Source organism: Panicum virgatum, chromosome 1K (genome assembly GCF_016808335.1).
Source record: "Panicum virgatum strain AP13 chromosome 1K, P.virgatum_v5, whole genome shotgun sequence".
NCBI lineage: Eukaryota > Viridiplantae > Streptophyta > Magnoliopsida > Poales > Poaceae > Panicum > Panicum virgatum.
Window position 1 is genome coordinate 551,705 of NC_053136.1, and position 21,944 is coordinate 573,648.

At 44.3% G+C, this 21,944-nt stretch overlaps 3 protein-coding genes across 3 annotated transcripts; all 3 read right to left on the bottom strand.

Annotated features, from left to right (window-relative positions):
• Positions 1-14,033: 14,033 nt before the first annotated feature.
• LOC120650831 (putative invertase inhibitor) lies at positions 14,034-14,820 on the bottom strand. The gene has a single exon (XM_039928119.1). It carries the CDS (start codon positions 14,695-14,697, stop codon positions 14,146-14,148), a length of 552 nt encoding a protein of 183 aa, XP_039784053.1. The 5' UTR covers positions 14,698-14,820; the 3' UTR covers positions 14,034-14,145.
• A 159-nt stretch (positions 14,821-14,979) lies between these two features.
• LOC120653435 (putative invertase inhibitor) lies at positions 14,980-16,280 on the bottom strand. The gene has a single exon (XM_039931416.1). It carries the CDS (start codon positions 16,010-16,012, stop codon positions 15,389-15,391), a length of 624 nt encoding a protein of 207 aa, XP_039787350.1. The 5' UTR covers positions 16,013-16,280; the 3' UTR covers positions 14,980-15,388.
• A 3,058-nt stretch (positions 16,281-19,338) lies between these two features.
• LOC120652477 (WAT1-related protein At3g30340-like) lies at positions 19,339-21,851 on the bottom strand. The gene is made up of 4 exons (XM_039930670.1): positions 20,911-21,851; positions 20,408-20,822; positions 19,658-19,809; positions 19,339-19,557 (listed from the first exon to the last, which is right to left on the bottom strand). Exons 1-4 carry the CDS (start codon positions 20,949-20,951, stop codon positions 19,416-19,418), a joined length of 750 nt encoding a protein of 249 aa, XP_039786604.1. The 5' UTR covers positions 20,952-21,851; the 3' UTR covers positions 19,339-19,415.
• Positions 21,852-21,944: the final 93 nt, after the last annotated feature.

Here is a 21,944-nt window from a genome sequence, read left to right on the forward strand (position 1 = left end):
GTTTTCTACACACTTATCAAACCATGTAGGTTGCTCATGGGTTAGAATTATGACACAAGCAACCCACCATATATAACACTAGGAGATGCAATATGCAAACATCCTAACAAAAGCAATGGAGCTTCATGATGCTTGAAATGAAATCTAACTACTATTACCTTAATATGGGGGATTTGGGCAACAAATGTCCATGTTGTGATCTTAGCTTCTTTGGCTTGAACCTTCACTTCAACTTGTGAGCTAAGCCTCCAAATCCCCCGAAGCCATTCTTGGGCTTCAAGTTTCCTTTGGAATCCACACCATTTGAGGCCCCTTTATATTGGTGATGATGTCATTGGGCACCCAAATGTAACGGTTCCAACTCCTTTCCTTCTTCCTAATCTTGTGAGCAACCACTTTGCCATTGGTCTTCTTTTTGATCACATAGGAGGTACTATTGCTTTTGTTCCTCCGATTGGGCTTGGTGTAAATGAGAGAACTCTTGATTGTGAGTTTCTTCTTGTTCTTCTCATTCGGAAGCTTCTTCCTTGGTTGAGGACACTTGTTGAACTTGTGGCCTTCTTTGTGGCATTTTGAGCAAGTCACGGTGGACCCCTTCTCAAGCTTCTTCACCATGTCTTCACGGTTATCTTGCGAAGGTTGGACATTGCTCTTTATGCCTTTGCCCTTCAATCTATACAAGTCCTTCATGAGCCTTTCTACTTCTTGCTTGTGCTCATCATTCTCCTTGGCAATGAGATCATCACATGATTCTACAATAACATTCTCATTGCATTTCTCATTGCAAGGGTTAGAGCAAGATTCATCAATTAAATCAATGCAAAAAGTTGAAGCATCTATCCTAGATATTGGAATTGCACAAGGGATAGTTTGCTTCATTTCCATAGAGTCATTAGTATCATTAATGCTCTCAAATTTTAATTTGAGCTCTTCATGCTCCTTGCTAAGCAATTTGAATTTACACATTAAATCTTCAAAATTTGTAGCAAGAGAAGCATTTAGATCATTAAGAGCTTTAAGGTTTTTAATTTCTTTTGATTGTCTTTTCATGACTCTTTGTTGCTCATGGATTAAGTCAAGAAGATCTTCAAAAGAGGGAGTATCGGAGTCATCACCACTTATATTGCTATCCATACCTTTGGCCATATGGCATGTGTTGGATGATGATGAAGCTCCTTTGTTGGTGCGGGTGGTGGTGCTCTTGATGGACTCCTCGCTTGAGCTTGAGCTTGATTCTACACCATCTTCCACCCATTCTCCAAGAAAAACACGAGGTTCATCCTTGGGTTTTTTCTCCTTCTTTTGCTTCTTCTTTTTCTTGAGCTTTCTCTCAACATTTTGGGGAAAATTAGAAGGTGAAATATTTAACCCTTTCCCGTAGAATTGTGAAGCCATTTCTAAGGGATTCATCCCTTCCCCAAAGAGCTAACTCACTAGGCGGTGAAGCCTACCGATCTAATGAGCCGGTAAACACAAATTTGCCAATGGAACTGGCTTTCTTTGTGAGAGAAGTAAGTCCCGGCTCTAATACCAATTGAAAGCGATCGGGTGCTCTAGCCTAAGAGGGGGAGGGGGTGAATTAGGCAACTTAAAACCTTAACCTATGGCTCCAACTAGTTTACGCAAAACTTAAACTAATTCAAGCTATCTAAATGTGCAACTACGGTTCACCTTAGTGTGAAACCCTCATCCCAAAAGAGTTTTACAACCTATAGCCAAACATAACAAGATACTACACTAAGAAAGTAAAGGCACACAAGTTGCAATATGAAATGCGGAAGCTTAACGAGGAGGGATGAAATAAAGCAAACTCTTGACATGAGGATTTATCTCGTGGTTCGGATTGCCACAAAGGCGCACCTACATCCACGTTGTTGAAGCACTCACGAAGAGTATCCCTTCCCGACAATCAAGTCTCTTCTGTGAACACAATCACGGTCACCTCGATCCCAATTTCCACTAAGGGAGATTGCCCACGAAGGAGGGGTCTCCGTCTCCTGCACAATATCGTCGACGCCGCTCCACACCAAGCCGGAGGGTCGTTGACTTGCCGGCGAGCCACCAATGCTCCAAGGAGGCCGGCGCACCGAGGTACAAGTTTGGTTCACTCTAGAACCAGCCACAAGGATCACAACCTTGCTTGTTCACTCACTCAAGAGCTAATCTAGCACTCACACTTACAAAGCTAGTGCTAAAACCTAAGGATATGATCAATATGCACTTGGGTTGGCTTGGAGGTGTTCTTCAATGTGTATGGGGTTTCTTTTGTCTCCAGCAATCTTCAAATGGCCGGGGGAACACATATATATAGGCCACCAACTCAAGAGAGCCGTTACTAGCCGTTGGCTAGTTTTTTGCGTAGGCATCGGAATATCTGACCATAGGGCATCGGAACATCCGATCTCTCTCAGCAACTGGACTACCCGTTGGATTTCCTAACTAGTTTGCTGAGCCATCGGTTCATCCGATCATAGAGCATCGGTTCAACCGGTCTCTCACAGCAACTTGACTAGCCGTTGGACCTCCCTCTTCTGCTGACGTCATTGCTCCGACGCGATGCTCCGACGCACCGCCGGTTCAACCGGTGCTGAAGGCTTGGCTCCTGTGCAACTTGCATCGTCTCTGGAACACAGTACATCGATTGCACCGATGCCCCTTCTTAGACCGTCGTTTCAACTGGTGCTTCACTTGATCTTCACATGATCTCTAGAGGACGCTCAGACTTGCACTGTGCCAGGGCATCGGATCTTCCGACAACCATCGGATGCACCGATGCTTCAGGCATCGGTTCTTCCGGTGCTACTGATTTCTGTAGAACTCGTCCAATTCAGCATTTCTTTGAGTTCTTTCTTCGTGTTTTGCTTTGCATGGCCTTTTGACTTCATCCATGGGATCTAGAAATGTTCTCTTAACAAAACCATTAGTCCCATTGATTGCGTTGCCATACGATCACCAAAATCACTCGAAATGGCATAAATGGTGCCATATTCGTTACACCCGGCTCCGGCCAACTCTATCCTTCCCTTCTACCCTCAATCCACTCAATTACTAACAGTTATCTATGGGTGCAATGGATTTCTAGTGAAAAAAAAATCTAATGTTTTAGGATCTAACAATTGAATTATACAGAGAAAAAATTTTAAGCCATAAAGAAATCACACAGGTACAAAGTGGGAGGCAATCTATGTATTATCTGGCACACACATTACATAGATCATTGCACAGAAGATCCTTATGTAGAACCACCCACCACCAACACAAATGTGTCCCATCTTGGCTTTACTAAATATACAAGTCAGGAAATCACCCTGTCTAAGTGCACAATATATTGCTCAGTTGTACAACTAAAAATCAATACTACAGAGTATTACGTTGCATCTTGAAGCCCATATATTGTGTTTAGCAATTAGTATGATCCAATTCTAGACCAGTTTCAAACAATGCCTTTTTGGTTTCATTAATCAAAAAGATGTAGGCATTTTTTTGATTGTGCATGAATACTAACTGTTCTTTCTATTTTCCCTATCCATAAAATGGTAAATGGTGGTAAAGTTAGAAGCTGGATATGTGTCAATTTCACCCCTAATGTGTAAGAGAGTGTTGTTCGTGGATTGTGTCATGAATCTAGTTATTTGGTAGCATCCGGTTTGTCATATGATGTTGTTCTAACAAACAAGTCATGACATGCCCCCATGTATAGGGCACTAGCCGTCCAGCTTTTATTCATCTACCTTCCAGATATCCAGGATGTCATACTCCGAAAGGAGTTCTTATTTCTTTTTCTTTAGCTCGGCATTAATATTCAATGCCCAACATTTTGCTTTTTTCCTTATTTTTCTGATTTTATACTACCACCTATCCAACGGATTCTCAAAGGAACAAGGCGCATTCCAAATGTAAACGACCAGCTCCTGGAAGTCCTCTCTCCCTAGCCACCACTTTTCAAAGCGGAACATATTATTATTTTTCATATTAGCTGTCCCAAAATTTAAAATAAGGAAAACATGATCACTACCAGCCCTAGAAGCTGCAAAAACATTAGCTAGGGAGTAATTCTGATAAAAAACAATAGTACCAAACACTCTATCAATTGCAGCCATTATTGGTTGCTCTTGATTGTTGGTCCAAGTATAAGATCTGCTAGGATTCTTATACTCCATGAGTCCACAAGAATTAATCCAGTCATTGAAACAACCAGTCCAATGCTGATTAATCAAACTATTATTTTTTCATATTGGTTACATACTAGATTAAAGTCACCCCCTTTCATAGTGGGGCCAGACCAATTGTCCATCACCTCATACAGTTCTGAAATTGAAATCTAATTTACCCTCCTCATAAGGGCTTACATTCACAGCAATCAATCTCCAACAAGATTGTCCTTAATGTTTATAACTAGAGCAGAGACACAATATTTTTTTTGTTTAGACAGCAAATCAGGTCTAAAGACCTAGTATCTAAACTAATTAAAATGCCCCCAGTTGTCCCAACAGCAGGCAAGAAATGCCATTTGAAATGGCAGTTAATGGATGTTAGGTAGGAGTCTTCAAAACTCTATTTCTTGGTCTCCATGACAACTACAAAATCAAGCTTGTTATTACTAACAAAGTCAACAAGGTATTGATAACGGTATGATTTATTGAGGCCTCTTATGTTCCAAAAGGCACCTATGTGAAGGTGGAGGCTGAGTGCACGAACCTCGATGAGAACTGGCTCCTGGATAAGATCTACTTTGGAAGCTGACTATGTCTAAACATGTGCACACCTTGTACATCCTGTCTTTACTCAGTAGCATCCCATAACTGCTGGTGAACTTGACGAGTTGTACCAGCCTCATATTCTATGTGAACACCGGGAGAGGTTGTTTTTGGGAGGACATGATGATGAAAGGTTGTTCAGATGGGGAATAGTGCATTTGGTAAGCCTCGAGAATGATCTCCTTGTTATTCGGATACCCAGACACTATATGAATGGTTACTGCAATGAGCACCACCGACTGCTGACATTTGCCCAACGGGTCCCAAAACCCCTGAAAAAAGTCGTGATGGTCTCTTGGCATGATTACTGGAGGAGTATGACTACAACATTAGTGAGGGTATCGAGCCATTGACGCTTGATTGCACGCATGGGTGGGGATAATGCATTTGGATTCACAACAACACTCAGTGAAGTGAACATAACAATAGAGGACGGACATTCTGGAGGGCCATTATTCAATGGTGAATATGATTCAGTGGGTGTGCTCCATGGTGGAAACAAGAAGTATTCATACTACATTGGGCTAGCTGAGATTAAGACCACGCTAACTGTTTGGGGTCAGACACATGCAAACTTTTTTATATCAATTGTCTTGTCTTATAAGTTTATGATACACTTGTTCATATGTTTATAATACACTTGTTCATATGTTGACATGTTGTAGGTATGATTCCCCCTCAAAAACAGTGAAGACACCATTGCCCAAAGTTGATAGTTAAATATCATGTTGTAGGTACCATTGGAATTATTTTCTGAGTTTTAATTTTGTTTGCAGCACAATTTGTTGGTGTGTTATACAAGTGTGATATATTCTCTATGCGAGCATAGTTCTTGGACATATTGTATGTCTATTTGCTTATGGACATACTGGAAGTGGAAAGACATATACAATAGAGGGTGCAAATGCTGATGGTATCTATAACAAAGTATGTCACCAGTTGTTTAAAGGAATAAGTGATCGGAAAAAAATTATAACCTATGACATAAGTGTTAGTGTGATGGAGGTGTATGAAGACACAATATATGACCTTGCAAGTGACCAAAAGAAAAGGTATGAATCTTGGTACTGAACTAAATTAACATGTGTTTATTATTGAATAAATTAACATTTGTTTATTATTTAGTAATGTTTGCATTTTGATGGTATGACACGAGTGAGGGTTCATAGTGATGATGAAGCCTTATCTGTAATAGAAAAAGGTGTTCACAAGAGGAAAACTGGGTCTACGACAGCAAATATGAGTAGCTCTAGATCCCGTTGGTGAGTATTGTTGTACTATTTAATATAATAAAATATTCTAAATATTCTATTATGATATTTTAACATTTTGTGTGCCGGTTTTGTGATGTTACAGATCTTTAAAACCAATAACCACTACAATACTCATGCTACTTTCTCTTTTGAATACCTTCACGCCAATACTAATATATGGGAGACCAACTCTCTATAAGGGAACTCAAACATTTATTTCACAACTCAACTTGATACAACACGAAATGATACTTTTATTATTTATGTGGGCATCCTACCATAACAGCACTACAATACATGGTAACATTGCCATCTCCTACTTGCAACCCTTTATGCCAAGGTATGGCAAGGGGGAGGAGAGCACCTCTATTTATAATACTTCAAGGCTCATATGGTGTTGCCATGCGTCCATCTTCTACGCTCTTCTACATTTCTAGTATTTTCTCTATTTTTATCCTATCATACAAATATCTTTTCTCTAGAGTATTCCACACTTCAACATGAAGCATAACACCTATTTCTCCACTCTTCTAGAACCTTCTTATCTTGCCACGATATTATTCTGATGCATTGTAAAGTTATTTTTTTGTGGTTTCTACAATCTTCAGAAATGTTCCAAGTATGCATTGTAAATTTCAACATTCCCCCCTCAATGCATACTTGTCTCTGGTAACCGGACCACTGCGCATCGTCCCTTGCATCTTCTGCGCTCTACCATTCCGAGCCTTTTATTATATCTATACTATAAATCTGTTATATAAAGATCGAAAACATTGAAAACTTTTCTCACTTGTATCGGACCCGTCATACCCCTTACACTGGATCCATGTGTCAGGGTTGAGGAAGGTGGGAGGAGAGATAGACCCATAGAAATCGCATGTTGAAGAATGTTTCTGGCAAAAAGTAATATTTTTTATCATCCGGCTAGCTTAGGCCTTATTTAGTTCTTTACGGGTAAAATTTTTGGCGCATTCAGACATAGATTTGAAGTATTAAACATGGACTAATAAAAAAACAAATTATAAATTCTGCCTATAAACTGCGAGATGAATCTATTAAGCCTAATTAATTCGTCATTAGCAAATGTTTGCTGTAGCATCACATTGTCAAATCATGGCGCAATTAGGCTCAAAGGATCCATGTATTTTACACATGAACTGTGCAATTAGTTTTTCATTTTGTCCACATTTAATACTCCATGCATGTGTCCAAGCGTTCGATGTGACACTTTTGACCAAAATTTTTTTAATCTAAGGGCTGTTTGGCAGCACTCCAACTTCACAAAAATAGCTCCACTCCACACGAACTCCAGATTTTTTTCAGCTCCACTCCGCGAACTCTAGGAAAACAAGGAGTTGTTCTAACTGTATTTGGCTGTGATTGGCTAACAAGGTAGGTAGGTAATCTTCATGCACGTGTAAAAATGCTTGTTGAAAATATGGACCACCAAGAGCTCCAATTTTCCAATTACCAGTATCGGCTCCTTGTCACGATCCTTGTGATGCCGATCCTTGTCCTCAAGCTCCGACCACGCAAACATGGCAAGAAGCCAAGAACCTGCCTACCGGCCCATGGTAGCTGCCGGTGCTTGGCAGCCTGCACCACCTCATCAGCGGCACCGCACCGTGCCATGCCAGACCTCGCCCACCACCAAGGCCCCTCTCATGCTGCTGATCGTAGGCGCATCTGTGGCAGCATTGGCATCATCTTCGCGCCACACAGTGAGAGCTCCACAAGCTTTGTGTCACCAAACTACTGGGCGCGTGGTAGGTCTGTGCCCTCTGGCGCGCCTGCGAGGCCGAGGCCAATAGCCTCGTCGCGTCCGTCCAATCACTCTCGTCGTCCGGCTAGGTCATAGATTTGAAGTGATGGAGAAGAAAAATGAAAGGGGATTATAAGGAATCAAGCCACAATACCTATATTGGAAGGGTGAGCATCAAATTGGGAATCGATTTCGCATGAGAGAGGAGTCCGTCAGCGACATGAACCCTAGAGGGCCGGCCTAGGGTTTGGATGGCGGCGGGAAAAGAAGCTTCAGGAGGAGAAGAAGGCGGCACATGAGAAGAGAGGGGGGCAAGGGAGAGAGGTTGGGCTCTATTTTTTCTGAACTGGTAAGTTGTGTAAAGAGTGGCAGTTGTGGGCCGGGTAATTTTATCTCAATGTGTTTTTGGAGCATCCCTTGAGGAGCTCCATGAAAAACATGGAGTTGGCTAAACTCTAGGTTTTTCTATGGAGTTTTCGAATCCAGATCGGAGTTGTTGGCGCTGGACGTGTTTGGCAAGAAGTTTGTAGAGCTGAGCTACAAAAGTTGGAGTGGAGTTCTGCCAAACACTCTGTCGCGCCCCCGCCCTTGTCGGCACGAACCACATCTGTATCCATGGGGAGAGCAGCAGTTTTCCTGTGCTAAGCAAGGGAACGGGATGTCGACGGAGCATGACCTAGCCAGAGCTGGCGCGAGCAGATGGTCTGGATGGGCCGCCACCGGAGCTCATGGGTCCCGGGTCGCGGGAGGATGGGCCTGGAGCTCGCGGCTCCCTGGCGCGCGGGAGGCCGGGAGCATGGACCACCGCCGCCAAGCGCGCGGCTCCGGGATGCCAGTGCGGGACGGCATGCAGGCGGGCAGGGATCTCGTGAGTGTAGGCGAGTCACAACATGGGCGGCGGCGGCACGGTGGAGGGGCGAGTGGTGCCAGTGCCGGGGAGGGGGCATGCCTGTGCGGAAGCGGCCGCGTTCGCCCAGGGGCGGAGGGAGGAGGGGCGGACAGGGGCCTGGCCCCCCCATGATCTCTAAATTAACACTACAAATTTGAATTTTGATTAAATTTTTATAGAAATTTATATGGTTGGCCCCCCTAACAAGGAAAAAAACACTTCCTGGCTCCGCCCCTGCGTTCGCCTACCCAACTGGCCGCCGCTCCTCGCACCATGTCTCGTCCAAGTAGGAGAAGCGGGCCCTCACCATGCAGCGTCACTCTCCCGACTCGCGGCGGCTGCGATTTATTCGTCCGCCAGCAAGCTCCGCCAGCACTATACAGCCAAGGATCGGTGCGCCATGAGGAGGCATGTGGCCGCTGGCGGGGGATCTGTGATCGGTCCGCTAGGCACCGGTCCCCTTCGCCTTGTAGCCTCGATCGTTGCAGCCTATGTCCTCGCAACTATACATGGCCGGGCACCTTCACCTTGAAGTTCGCACCGGCATGTTCCCTCGTTTGTGGTTGTGGTGTGGACTTGGCAGCCCATGGCTTGCACGGTCGAGGCGCTCGACCTTCTTACGAATTGCTAATGCTATTGCAATTAATTTAAAAATCCTTATGTTTGGTTTTGTTTAGTTGAGTGATCAGAAAGCAAAATCCAACCATGAAATGTGGGGGAAAGAATGAAGAAACTTCTGTGTGTTGAAGGTCCAAGTAATTGTTCTCGAGCTGGTTGATCTATAGTGGTCACCAGGTTCATAAACAAATTCAAATTGATTGACTTCTGGAGGAGGAAATTGAAAGGGAAGCTATTAATTGTAGTGATGTGCTCAAGTTCGTAGAACCTGTGCTTTATTTTCTTGACTTTGTCCTGGAGGCCACCTAAATTTGTCCTTAGTTGTGTTCTCCTATGGCATTATATGTACTGTCATCCAAGAATATCTTGTTCTGTTATTTTTTCTCGAATGCGCAGGAGAGACCTTGTTCTGTTATAACATTGAGTATAAATTCAAATAGGCATACACCTTGAGTCCAACTTTAGGATTTCTTGTTGTATGTGCTTGTTTGGTTCTTAATCTGTCTCTGTGTCTCTCTGAATGTTAGGAACTTATTCACATGCACTTGATGAGGATGGTATTGCTGCACCTGGCCAAATAATTCGCAATCATGATGTCTATGTGAACAAGCAAAGTCCCAAAATTGTAGATAGAAGAGGTGCTGGTGCACTGTTAAAAGACACGTGAGCACTCGCCTGTATTGTGTTTTCTCTTTTGTTTTGTTCTATATTTGCATCTTCTATTTTATACCTATGAAGTTCTGACCTTTTTATATGTGCTTTATGGTCTAAATCTACCACCTAGGGACTACAATGACTCACCGCCCATTTACAAAGGTGTTGATGGCGAGACTACTGTTGTAGATCGTGTAATGCTTTGTTCAGATACAAATGAGAAACTGTCTATTAAGTGCATTATCCACCATAAAAGGAGGCCAGAGGTATGGCTTATTTACTGCATTCACTTAATTTTAATGGTAGACAGATGGGTTTAAATTTGTCTGTTCTGTTTGTGAGCCAGGTTGGTGATAAATTTAGTAGCAGACATGGGCAGAAAGGTGTTTGTGGTACCATTGTTCAGCTGGAGGATTTCCCCTTCTCCGAGAGGGGAATATGCCCTGATTTAATTATGAATCCTCATGGATTCCCTAGGTTTGATATTACCTTTGTTATATTATGTACTTGTTTTATCTCTTCATCGATTTTCCTAACCTTGTATAATTTGTGTATGAAAAAGTTCCTCCTGTTGTGAACATTGATGTGCCTTTGAATACAATATTTGTATTTTCTGTAACCATTTTTATTTTTATTATGAATTGTTTTGTCATGTCTGATTCAGCTATGTTGTTGATTCTTTGCTTGAAAATATCTGTTTAGAAATTAAATCTGTATCATTTCTTTTTCTTTTTCTCTTACACTTTTGGTATTCTACTTTCTACTAAGTAGTAAAAGTTGGAGATATTGATGTGATATGTTTAGTGAACTGCTGGCATCTTAAGATTATACCATCCCATTTGGTTCATTTTTCCCTTTTCTTTTTGCTTCATCAGTCGAATGACTACAGGTAAAATGATTGAACTTATTGGTGGAAAGGCTGGTTTGTCTTGTGGTCGATTCCATTATGGCAGCGCATTTGGTGAACCAAGTGGTAATGCTGATAAAGTTGAAGACATAAGGTATACTTCTGTCTCACTAACACCTCAAATGTGTCTAATGGTTTTAATTTTAACACTGTTTTTCTTTCATACCAGCAATACTCTAATCATGCATGGCTTCAGCTATATAACAGAAAAGATTTCTTGTACTCAGGTGCATTCTAATATCAAATTATAATATTAGTTTCTGTAGGCATGCTTTAAAATTCCATGTTGTGACCCGTGTTGATAGGGCTCGTATGAAAATTCAAGTTAGATGATTTGGGTCATAGAGACTTAGGAAACCTAGATATATTCTAGACATACAGTGTATACCTACAGCTTCATAGATGTTTTCCATTATTCTAATCATGCTAGTTTCTGTGGTACAATATTATGTTTCCTATTTCTTCTTAAACACTAGATGGTTCTTCAGAGCTGATTTCTTAAACAGGTCTTAAAGGATGTGGTAGTATTTTCTTTCAATGGTCGACAGCTTGAGTATTTCGAAAGAGTTAACTTAGCCCTGTTGACATTGTTTGCGACATGGTGGATATTAAGTTTAGTTGACCAGCGCCAACATGAAGGACTTGTATGTCTTTGGGCTCACCTTATTTATGGATTTGAATGCTTGCAGGTTTGCAGAAAATGTGGCTTGTTGGGGTACTACAACTATGTAATGAACATGGCACCATTTATGCCATTTCGAGTGATTTTGGTGATCGAATGACAACGCAATCAATGGGACTAATATGATTGTTAAGATGACCATTCTCAGGATTTTAGGTTCAAGTGATGACAAAGAGAAGATAGGCATAGCTAGGCCCGAAGGGCCGCCCCTACGGTGGTTCCGCTAACCGATTAGCTGACGGGGGTCGAGGGGGAGCCGCCCCTCGCGGGTCTCAGGGCAGCGCCCTGAAACCTCTTCGGTCCAAAGGATAAGAATTGAAGAGACCGTGAAGAAATCCAAGTCAAAGAAATCAAGACAAAGATTCTTCAGTAGCACCAGAAGAACTGATGCTATAGGCATCGGTGCATCCGATGGTTGTCGGATGATCCGATGGTCTGGCTTTTGATGCAAGTCTGTGAGGCACCGGTTGAACCGACAGATCCACGAAAGGCATCGGTGCATTGGGCATACTATGTTCCAGAGACGATGTCAAGCGCCCAGGAGAAGATCCTTCAGCACCGGTTGAACCGGTGATGCATCGGAGCAAAGCACCGGTGTAATGACGTCAGCAAACAGTGCGTCAGAAGCTCAACGGCTATTTCAAGTCTTAGAGTGACCGGATGAACCGACGCTACTCCTACCAGAGGCATCAGTTCATCCGATGATACGCAGTTTTCTGCTGACCGTTGGAGAAACAGCTACAAGACTTGGTGGCCTATATATACGCCTCACCCCGGCCATTTGAAGTTTGCTGGAGTTGCTGGACATCCCACACACACCCAAGAACATCTCCAAGCCATACAAGAGCATCAAGATCATATCCTTAGCCCTTAGCACACTTTGAGAGTGTTGTGTAAAGGATTAGCTCTTAGTGAGTGAGATTGCAAGGCTTTGAGCCTTTGTGCTGTGGTTCATTAGCGAACCAAAACAAGAACTTGGTGCGCTGGCACCTTGGAGCGTGAAGCTCGCTGGCAACGTCATCGACCCTCCGATTTGGTGTGGAGCGGCGACGACATCTTTGTGAGGGGGACGTGGAGACCCCCATCCTTTGTGGAGAAGCTCCTTAGTGGAACCCGGGGTCAAGGTGACCGTGATTGTGTTCACGGAAGAGACTTGGTGGCCGAGTAGCAATACTCTTAATGAGTGCTACAACAACGTGGATGTAGGTGTGCCTTTGTGGCTAACCGAACCACGGGATAAACACCCGCGTCAAGAGTTTGCTATCTCCTATCCCGCTCATTAAGCTTTCGCATTTCATACTAGCAATTTGTGTGCCTTTACTTTCATAGAATAATTTCTTGATAGAAAAGGCTATAGGTTGCTAAACTCTTTTGGGATAGGGGTTTCACATTAGAACTACCTAGTTGCACATCTAGATAGCATGTTTTAGTTTAAATTTTGTGCAAACTAGTTGGAGCCATAGGTCTAAGTTTTTATTAGTGCCTAATTCACCTCCTCCCCCTCTTAGGCTAGAGCACCCGATTACTTTCAAACTACAACCTGAAGACTTGATACCGTTCAATGTGCAAGAACGGAGAAAACATGACCAAGATGAAGCTGCCATATGCCTGCAAGCTTTTGTTCCAGGTAGCGCACAACTTTCTTGGGGTTCTAGCACGAGCTCTTTTTTTTTTTGAAGGTCACCGGGAGGGGAGAGAATCCCCCACCTGAATTTCATTCATTAGCCCTGGAATGGCCCATCAAATGGGTTAAGAAATTTTACAGCATTTTGATGTTGTGGTTACATTGCGGATTCAAAGGTAGCACACCAGGACACGCCATTTGGTAGTATGTAATATAAAAAAATCTAACCATCCATTAAAAAGAGTAAAATTGTCATTATTAGTTTAATATAAATTGAGGATAGCTTTTGGCAATTTACCCCATCCCCTCTCTGTGTGCCCCTCTCCCTTCGAGGCCGCCGCCCCTCGCGACGCTCGTGCTTTCTCCCTTGGGGCGCCGCCTGTCGTGCGTGGCCTCCTCCCCATGCTAAAAATCGGGTGTCCTCGTCGGCGCCGGCCTGGGTGCCGCCGGCCCTTGCCGCGCGCGGGACAATGGACGATGCTGGGCTGCCGCCTCCTCCCCTAGCGCGCGTTCGCCGGGCGTCGTCGTTGGTTCGTAGTCATGGTACATAGTTTGTCTAATCGATTACCATGGTTCGTAGTTTGTTTAATCGATTCATTAGTACCAACTATTTCTGAAATTGAAGAGTCGACGGCCATGGAACCCTAGGTGCCGCTCGTGAAATTGGGAACGGAACAGAGAAGAAAGGAACGAGTAGGAACGGAAAAGAAAGAGAAAGAAAGAAAAATAATATAAATTAATAGTATCAATAATTATTTTTCTCATATTGCCCTTATACTACCTATACTATCTAAATATACTACCTTATACTCCTGATCAATGTTTCAATAGTATAGAAAAATCTCAACCGTTCGATGTTTATATACGAGTCATTCTCAGATGGTAGTATATAGTCGTATTGTGCACTGTAAAAGACCTCAGCACAATCTTATTTATGGTTCGTTCATATAGCAATTAGCATCACTACATGCTTGGACACTGTACAGTAATATATCATAATCACAGTAGGGATACGATGGCGAGGGAGATGACCGCCTGCTGAAACAGGTTCTTGTTCTCCGCTCTCAAGGGTGGCTCGAAGCCCTGCTCCTTGAACGCATCCTCGCAGGTGACCGGCGCGTCGATGGTGGCGCTCATGGATGTCTTGGCGTCCGGGTACCTTCGCTCGTCGATCGCTGCGATGGAGGTGTCGAGGTCGTAGAGCGAGTTGAGGTAGAGCCACACGCAGGCCTCGAGACAGGACTTCCTGGGGGTCAGCGGCCTCTCCCTGCTGCTGAGCTCGGCAAACCTGGCTTCCATGCTCACCACACCTGACCTCACCAGCTTGGCCGAAACCATGGCGAGCCCGTGGAGGTCTGCCTGCCTGCTCTGAGGGTCCTGGGAAAGAGAGGAGATGCAGAGGGTGTAGTTCACCTTGGGGTCGCTCTGGCTGCATCTTTGGCAGGTGTCCTCTACGATGCCGGCCGAGTCGCACAAGGGCCACTGCTGCTGCTGGATCATCAAGAGCAGCAGCAACAATGCGCTGCAGCAGCGGTAGTATGGAGGTGCCATGTTTGTCTGATTTGCGAGCTAGCTAGCTGCTACTTATATTACTCTTGTTCTGTAGATATATATAGTGGTGAATGGTTTCAAGAATCGATGGATCACGCCCCTGGTGCATGCTTTGCCTGCCCAGGTGGGTGGCTCAAGCGTGTAAGCAACCTCTTTGTCGCTCAGGGTTGCAACTGAATGCCCGCAGGTTTGTTGCAGTGCTCTTCTTGTCGAATTAGATTCATGCAGAGCCAATTAATAATAATAGCCAAACTGATTCATCAGATACAGAACAGTAGATCAATAATTAAGCAGCCTTTTTTATTCCTTCTTCTTTTTCCCTTCGTTCATCTGATGAATGAATGAAACCCGGCCGGCCTACACCACACATATCTTATCAACGGAAAATGAAAAAAAAAGACTACTGTAGAATCAATCAGATCAGATGGGATGAATGGAAAAACATCCATCCATCCGTCCATCCATCCTAATAATAGTACGTAGTACGTAGTAGATGCATTGGAGGCCATGCTGCATGTGCACAACCCCTGCCTCGATCGATCTCCTAATAATAATTAATATGCATGGAATTAATTAATTAATCAAATAGCATGCAGCAGATGAATAATCGAACAAGGGGCGACGATAGGCGAGCTGAGATTTTGATAGACGAATGAGCTAGTGATGCAATGGCTGCTGCTGCGTGGGTGAATCATGCGGCTGCGTGAGTGAATCCGAGCGCGATGTGCGCCATCCGGCCGTACTCCCTGTCGTGCGCGGCGACGGGGACGGCGCTCTCGGCCTCGCCCTTCCAGGCGTCCTCGCAGCTCTCGGAGGCGCCCAGCGCGGCGGCCAGCTGCTCCATGGCCTTGCCGTATATCTCCGCCTTGAGGTTGTCCAGCGCGTCGCGGAGGAGGTCGGCGGCGCCGCCGTACTGCTCCATGCAGTGGTTGAAGCGGGCGCGCGCGTGCGGCGACTCCTCCATCTCCGCCAGGTCGTCGATCTTGGCCTCCGTGCTGGCGGCGTGGTCGATGGCCATCTTGGTGGCCAGCATGGCCAGCCCGTGCATGTTGCCGGCCTCCTTGCTGCGCGGGTCCGCCCCCAGCGACTCCACGCAGTGCTCGTAGGCCACGCCGGCGTGCGTCTCCGACGCGCCGCGGCACGCCGCCTCCACGCTCACCGGGTTCGCACACGACGGCGGCGACGACGACGACGACTCATTCTCTGTCATCGGCACCAACTCAATCTCCATCTCCGCCGCCTGCGCCGGTGCGACACCGCTTATTACCAAGAGGAGGAGGAGGAGGCAGAGCAACAGCCCACTCATCGCCGCCATTGCTTGCTTGCCTGCCTGCCTTTCTTCTTTATCGATCTCTTCTTCTTCTTCTTCCTTTTTTTCTTGTGCAGCCAGCAGCTATATGTAATGTAATGTAATATACAGCGCGCGCGGGAAGAAGACGGAGAGGTGTGTATATGTATGTATCCAATGGGATTGGGAATGCGATAGCCGATAGATAGATGCAGGCGGCAGAGGATGGATCGGAACCAGGGAGAGGCCGGGAGCAATGCTCGCTCGCTCGCTCGCTGTTTAATTTGGGGATCCAACAAGACCAAGACCTCTTCTTCTTCTTCTTCTTCTGAGAGAGAGAGAGAGAGAGAGAGAGAGAGAGAGAGAGAGAGAGAGGCAGGCAGGCCTGATCGATCGATGCCTCTATTAGCAGGCAGGCAGGCCGGGCCATCGAGAGGCCTCGGCTCCATCGTTGAATGCTTCAACATGCATGCATGCAGCGGCAGAACCGACCAGAGTAAAATTCATTCATTCATCTGCTACCTAGCTTATTAATTAGCTATTTTGGTATGGACAAGCAAGCTAATAATGTCGTCTGATCTTATTCGAGAGTTAGCATGGCATTCGTCAGATGGAACTGAGAGTTGCATCTCTACTACCTACGTCAGTCTGGCTGAATTGATCATAATAGGCTAGCCAGCCAGCCACCAAAGCTGAGGTGCATGCCACACACTTTTTCACGAGTACTGATAAATTAAATTACTCCCTCTGTTCCAAAATATAGGTCGTTTTGATTTTTTTAGATTTATATAGTGTTTGCTATCCATCTAGATATAACATATATCTAGATACATAACAAAATATATGAATCTAGAAAAGTCAAAACGACCTACATTTTAGAATGGAGAGAGTATAAATAATATACATAGAATTGCATCATGGACGACTGTGGCCGCAAGGAATCAAGTTCACACAACTAGTAATAATAATCCATCGCTTCTTAATATATATAATTCTCTCTCGTCATATATAGATCCCTTCCTGCACTATCCATAGTTGCACCATTTTTTTTTCTTCTTCCACCATGCTTGCAGATGCATGCAGCTACTGTAAAGAATTGAACTGGATGCTAGCTACTAGCAGCCTAGATGATAATAATAGTGCTCGATTAATTGGGAGAAGAGCATATGCTCGTCGGCTGTTAGGATCCATCACACCAGAGACCATGCGTACTTAGTAAAGAGAATAACACTGCTAACAGGTGCCAAGTGAACTAGCATTCTCTGTTTTCCCTGCAAGATGCCGCAATTTTTTTTTAAAAAAAGGATGGTATTCAGACATGGGCATATGTCCACAAGACACAATAATTTTGACCACGGCAATATGATTTCAGAACATAATAATGATAAGGCTCGAATACTATACATATATACAGAATTTCATTTGCAACAAATCTAATTAAGGACCAAGAGTCCAAGAAATTAATTAAAGATACTACTGCTTTATTCAGTTTTTATTTCGAGTCTCCAAATAAAATGTGGCTTATTTCTTTATACACATCCATCATATGTATAGTACAGTACTAGCCACCAGCCAGGAAAAAATCAGCTATATCTCTCCTGATGGGTACCGAAAGGATCGAGGCCCAAGAAAGGGGTTGAATTGAGACTTTTTTGAATTTCTATCAAGTCCTTAACCTAAACTAGTATTGCCCAATCTACAAATTTGAAACCTATCAACTAGAGCATACTAGCAAAGGACCCTTAGGTAGGTAAACACACTAACATGCTCATCTTGTCTAGACAAAAGCACACTAGCAAGATCAAATCCTAATTAAAGGTTCACACTACCATGCAAGTTGTCCTTAGTCAAACCACAAGAAATCAAGAGCAAGAACAAGAACAAAAGGATTTAATTGCTTGAAATAATGCAAGGGACATGAGACAACCAGATTTTTTTCCCGTGGCATCGAGGAGTTGACGCTCCCCACTAATCCACGTTGGAGCACCCACACAAGGGTATTCACCCACACAAAGGTATTGCTCCCTTGCTTCACCAAAGAGCAAGTGATCACTAAGAATGCTCCTTCTCCATCTCCGAAACGGCAAGCTTCAAACCATGTACAAGCTTATCTTCTCGGGACTCCCACAAACTCCAAGAGCTCACCAAGAACCTCCCGATCACCAAGACCATCTAGGTGCCGTCAAACACCAAGAGTAACAAGCTCCTAAGCCTTCACTTGACCTACACTCAGTTGGCCTTAAGCTCAAGCACACTTGCTACACTTGCAAAGGATGATTTCTTCAAGTTTGGAACAATTTCTAGCTCTAGATCTTCATCTCATGGCTCAAAACACTCTCTCCTCTTCTCTTGGGTGGCCTCAGGTATTCAATGCGTCAAAGGTATCATAAATGAGCCAGGAGGTTGACTTATATAGTGTGGAGGAGCCCCCATAGCCGTTGCAAATCCACTACACAAAAATCGGGACCATTGGAATATCCGATGCTAGGCATCGGTTCAACCGGTCTCTCTGCGTCCAAATAGTGGCCATTGGAAGTTCTGACACTGGGCACAGGCCTGCGTCATTGCATCGATGCATGCTCCGATGGGGCATCGGTTAAACCGGTGCTGAATCCACCAAAACATCGTCTCTGGTCAATAGTATACTTAATGCACCGATGCCTTCCTTAGATGCGTCGGTTAAACCGGTGCTGAAGGCAAGTTCTCAACCACCCAAACATGCTCTCTGATCAATAGTATGTCAATTGTACCGATGCTTATGTTTGAACCGTCGGTTCAACCGGTGACCTAGGGTATTTGACTTCATTCCAATTTGCATTAAAAGAAATGAGCCGACAGAGGGCATCGGTCCTTCCGCTAAGCTTCGGATGCACCGATGCTCAAGCATCGGTTAAACCGGTGCTGCTAATTTTCTTGTTTTGCAGCTGAATTGACTTGGATTTGATTTGTTCTTCGATCGTTTCTTCTTCCAAGTGTTGTATTGACTTCTTTGGATTGTCTTGAGCTGTATTTGAGCGAGTGTGCAAGATTTTTAAGGCCAACTCAAAATAGGTCAAGCTACTAACTCAAAAATCTCTCTTAATAGTACGGTCAAGAACTAAAAACTATTAAACCCTAGCTAAATCAAGTGTTCTTCATCTCCTTGTGACACTTGACACTAGAAAGGTCCTTAATCTTTGAAAATTAATGAGTCCTTGGTACGCATGATTGTTTCGAATTGAGGGGTCTCCTTTCATATTTCATATGTGACTAAACAATCATTGATTTTTCCTTCAAAACACACGTTAGTCGCATATGGTTGTCATTAATCACCGAAACTTACCATTAGCATCTATCGGCCTAGATGCGCTTCAGGTACATACATACAGTATACACATATCTATACTGTACGTATGTGTATACCTCATCATATCATATGTATAGTACAGTACTAGACAGATGTCGTTTGTTGCTCCTCATGGTTGGCCTCTTGATCCACTTGTTTGTTATCTGCACAAAATGCCGAGGTATCCTTCTTCTTTCCCCACAGCAACAGATATAGCCCAAATATCATCAGTCCGGAACCTAGAATGCTGCATTTTTTTAAACAACCCCCCAAAAAAGAATTATATGTCACCACTCATGCAGATATACACAACTGCATGCTATATATTGAACAGGAAAAAGATGTACCTGCCAAGATAGATCTGCTCGTGGAGGAAGAAGAAATCGATGATGGCTACCATGATCTGGATGATGGGGATGAAGGCTGCAGTGAAAACTGGACCCCTCTTGTGGACACACCAGGTCATTATCAGGAAGCCCGCTGCGGACGCCATGATGCCCTAGTATATATATGCAATCAAGTACTATTTAGTTTCAAAGTAAAGCAGGGAGCTGAATTATATTCATTTTCTGATCATCAGGTTGATTATATTCTCTGAGCGAGAAAATAGTCTATATATATCCTAGCAACATATATACATAATCTGACAGTCTGCCAATATAATGCATGAAAGATTTATGCCTAACACGAGAGCAGATGCCAGCAGATGCAACATAATCTAGTGGAAGACAGGTGGTTTTCAACTTACAAAAGGGTCAGTGGAAAAGGGAAAGGGTCAGTGGTATTTTCTCCTTTTATTTGGGCAAAATGCGCTCAGGCAGTCAGGCTACATATGCTAGCTACCATGCATGCATTTTTGTGCGCTCAGGCCAGGGTTCCTTGTTGCAATTAATTACCGCTTTATTTCCGAAATAAAGCTAGCTACTTTGACGTTATTGGTTTGTTATAAACAATAGTCACAACCGTAGTGGATCCATCGTGTCATCCATGATTAGCAGCTAGTTAGGGATCGATCGGATAGTAACTAACTGGAGCGCCTAAGCAAGCACTGTAAACTGTAAAGTAGTGTTGATCGAGATGCATGCATGATATCTTACTGAATACAAGATTGTGAGTATCTCCAGCCTCCTAGTCACAACCCACACTGATGAGTGCCTCTCTATCGTCACTGTCAATGCTCCTGCCTGCAGTGTGCTGAAGAAGAACATGATGGCGGTGCTGGAGTAGAGCGCCGGGTACTTGTTCGTCAGCCTGCTTTGCAGCAGCAGCCACAAGGAGAAGAAGAGGCAGTTTGCCAGCAACGATACAGTTCCCAGCATCCAGCTCTTGCTGCTGAGTACTTGTACTTGGGAGGAAGCTGCAGGTGCCTCTGCTGCTGTGCTCTGCTGATGGTGTGTCGTCACTGCAACACCCTTGTAGAGACTCAGCAGCAGCGCTCCTCCTAACGACATGAGCGTCCCGATGATCTTTGCCGCCGATCCTGCTTTGCTCTTGAGGTTGAGTGATTCCACCCTGAAGCATCGATCCATTTTAAAGAAAATTATTACTGGACGTGCGGGTGCCCAGAGATGGAGAAGAAGATGATTGTCTGAATACATACCGCAGAGCTATGGAGATGAGGAAGGTGAGGACAGGAGTCATGTTGGCGAATGTTATGGCGAAAGTTGCAGTCGTGAGCTTGAGCCCGTAGAAGGTGTACTGTGAGAGCACGGCACTGCAAATAAATCATCAAGCAGAAGAAAAAAAAAGAAGTTACAGCTGTTTAAGGAGGGTGAATAGCAGCTAGTTCGGTGGCGGCAGCCCGTCTCCTCTCTCGAAGCACCACCAGGTCATTCAGACAGCACAAACATATCCTATCCCTGTTACACCCACTCTCTGCACAGACACCAGCAAGCTCCAGTGCAAAGCCTGCATCGAATCCCAATCCAGACAAGTGATTCATGTGCTGGGTAGATCACTTGTGCAGCTATCAAGAAACAAGGGTTACTCTGGGTTTAGTCGTAGCTTGCCCTAGCGTGCATCTAGAAGACCCAAGACAGAGAAGCCAGTTACCAAAGATTGAATTGGAAAAGTCCACTCTTGGACTTGGACAGGTGGTCATTGGACAGGTTTTGTGTGGTTGCAAGTGGTGTGTGCTCCATTGTTGGATCTACTACCTCTACCTGTAGCTGACAGAGCAATGTCCCGTCCTCTTTATATTCTGAGTACCGGACCATTTTTTATTCATAGCCCCAGATCACTTGGAGTGCACAATATATGCATTTAGTAATGGTACACAAATACAGATTCATGTGCTATAGTATGTTCTTATACAGATTATTATTCTGGAATAGGAACAAGTGATAGTTGTGGGCATTCGATCACCTGTTCTCTCAATGCTGCTCTGCAGCCGCATTGGTATCATTTGATGCCAATGGTCAATGACAAGTGACCAAACTCAGGTTAGCTCACTTTTTCAGGTGACCCTACTGCAGGGAGAATCCTCCAATTAGACAGTCGCAGCCAGCCCGGGCAGGTATGAATTTCCTTTCAGAATCTATCAATTCGTGGCTACAGGCAGCAGCCTTGCTTTTGCCTAATAACATGCCCGTCAATGTCCAATATCAGCACAGCATCACGAGGGCAGGAAAACAA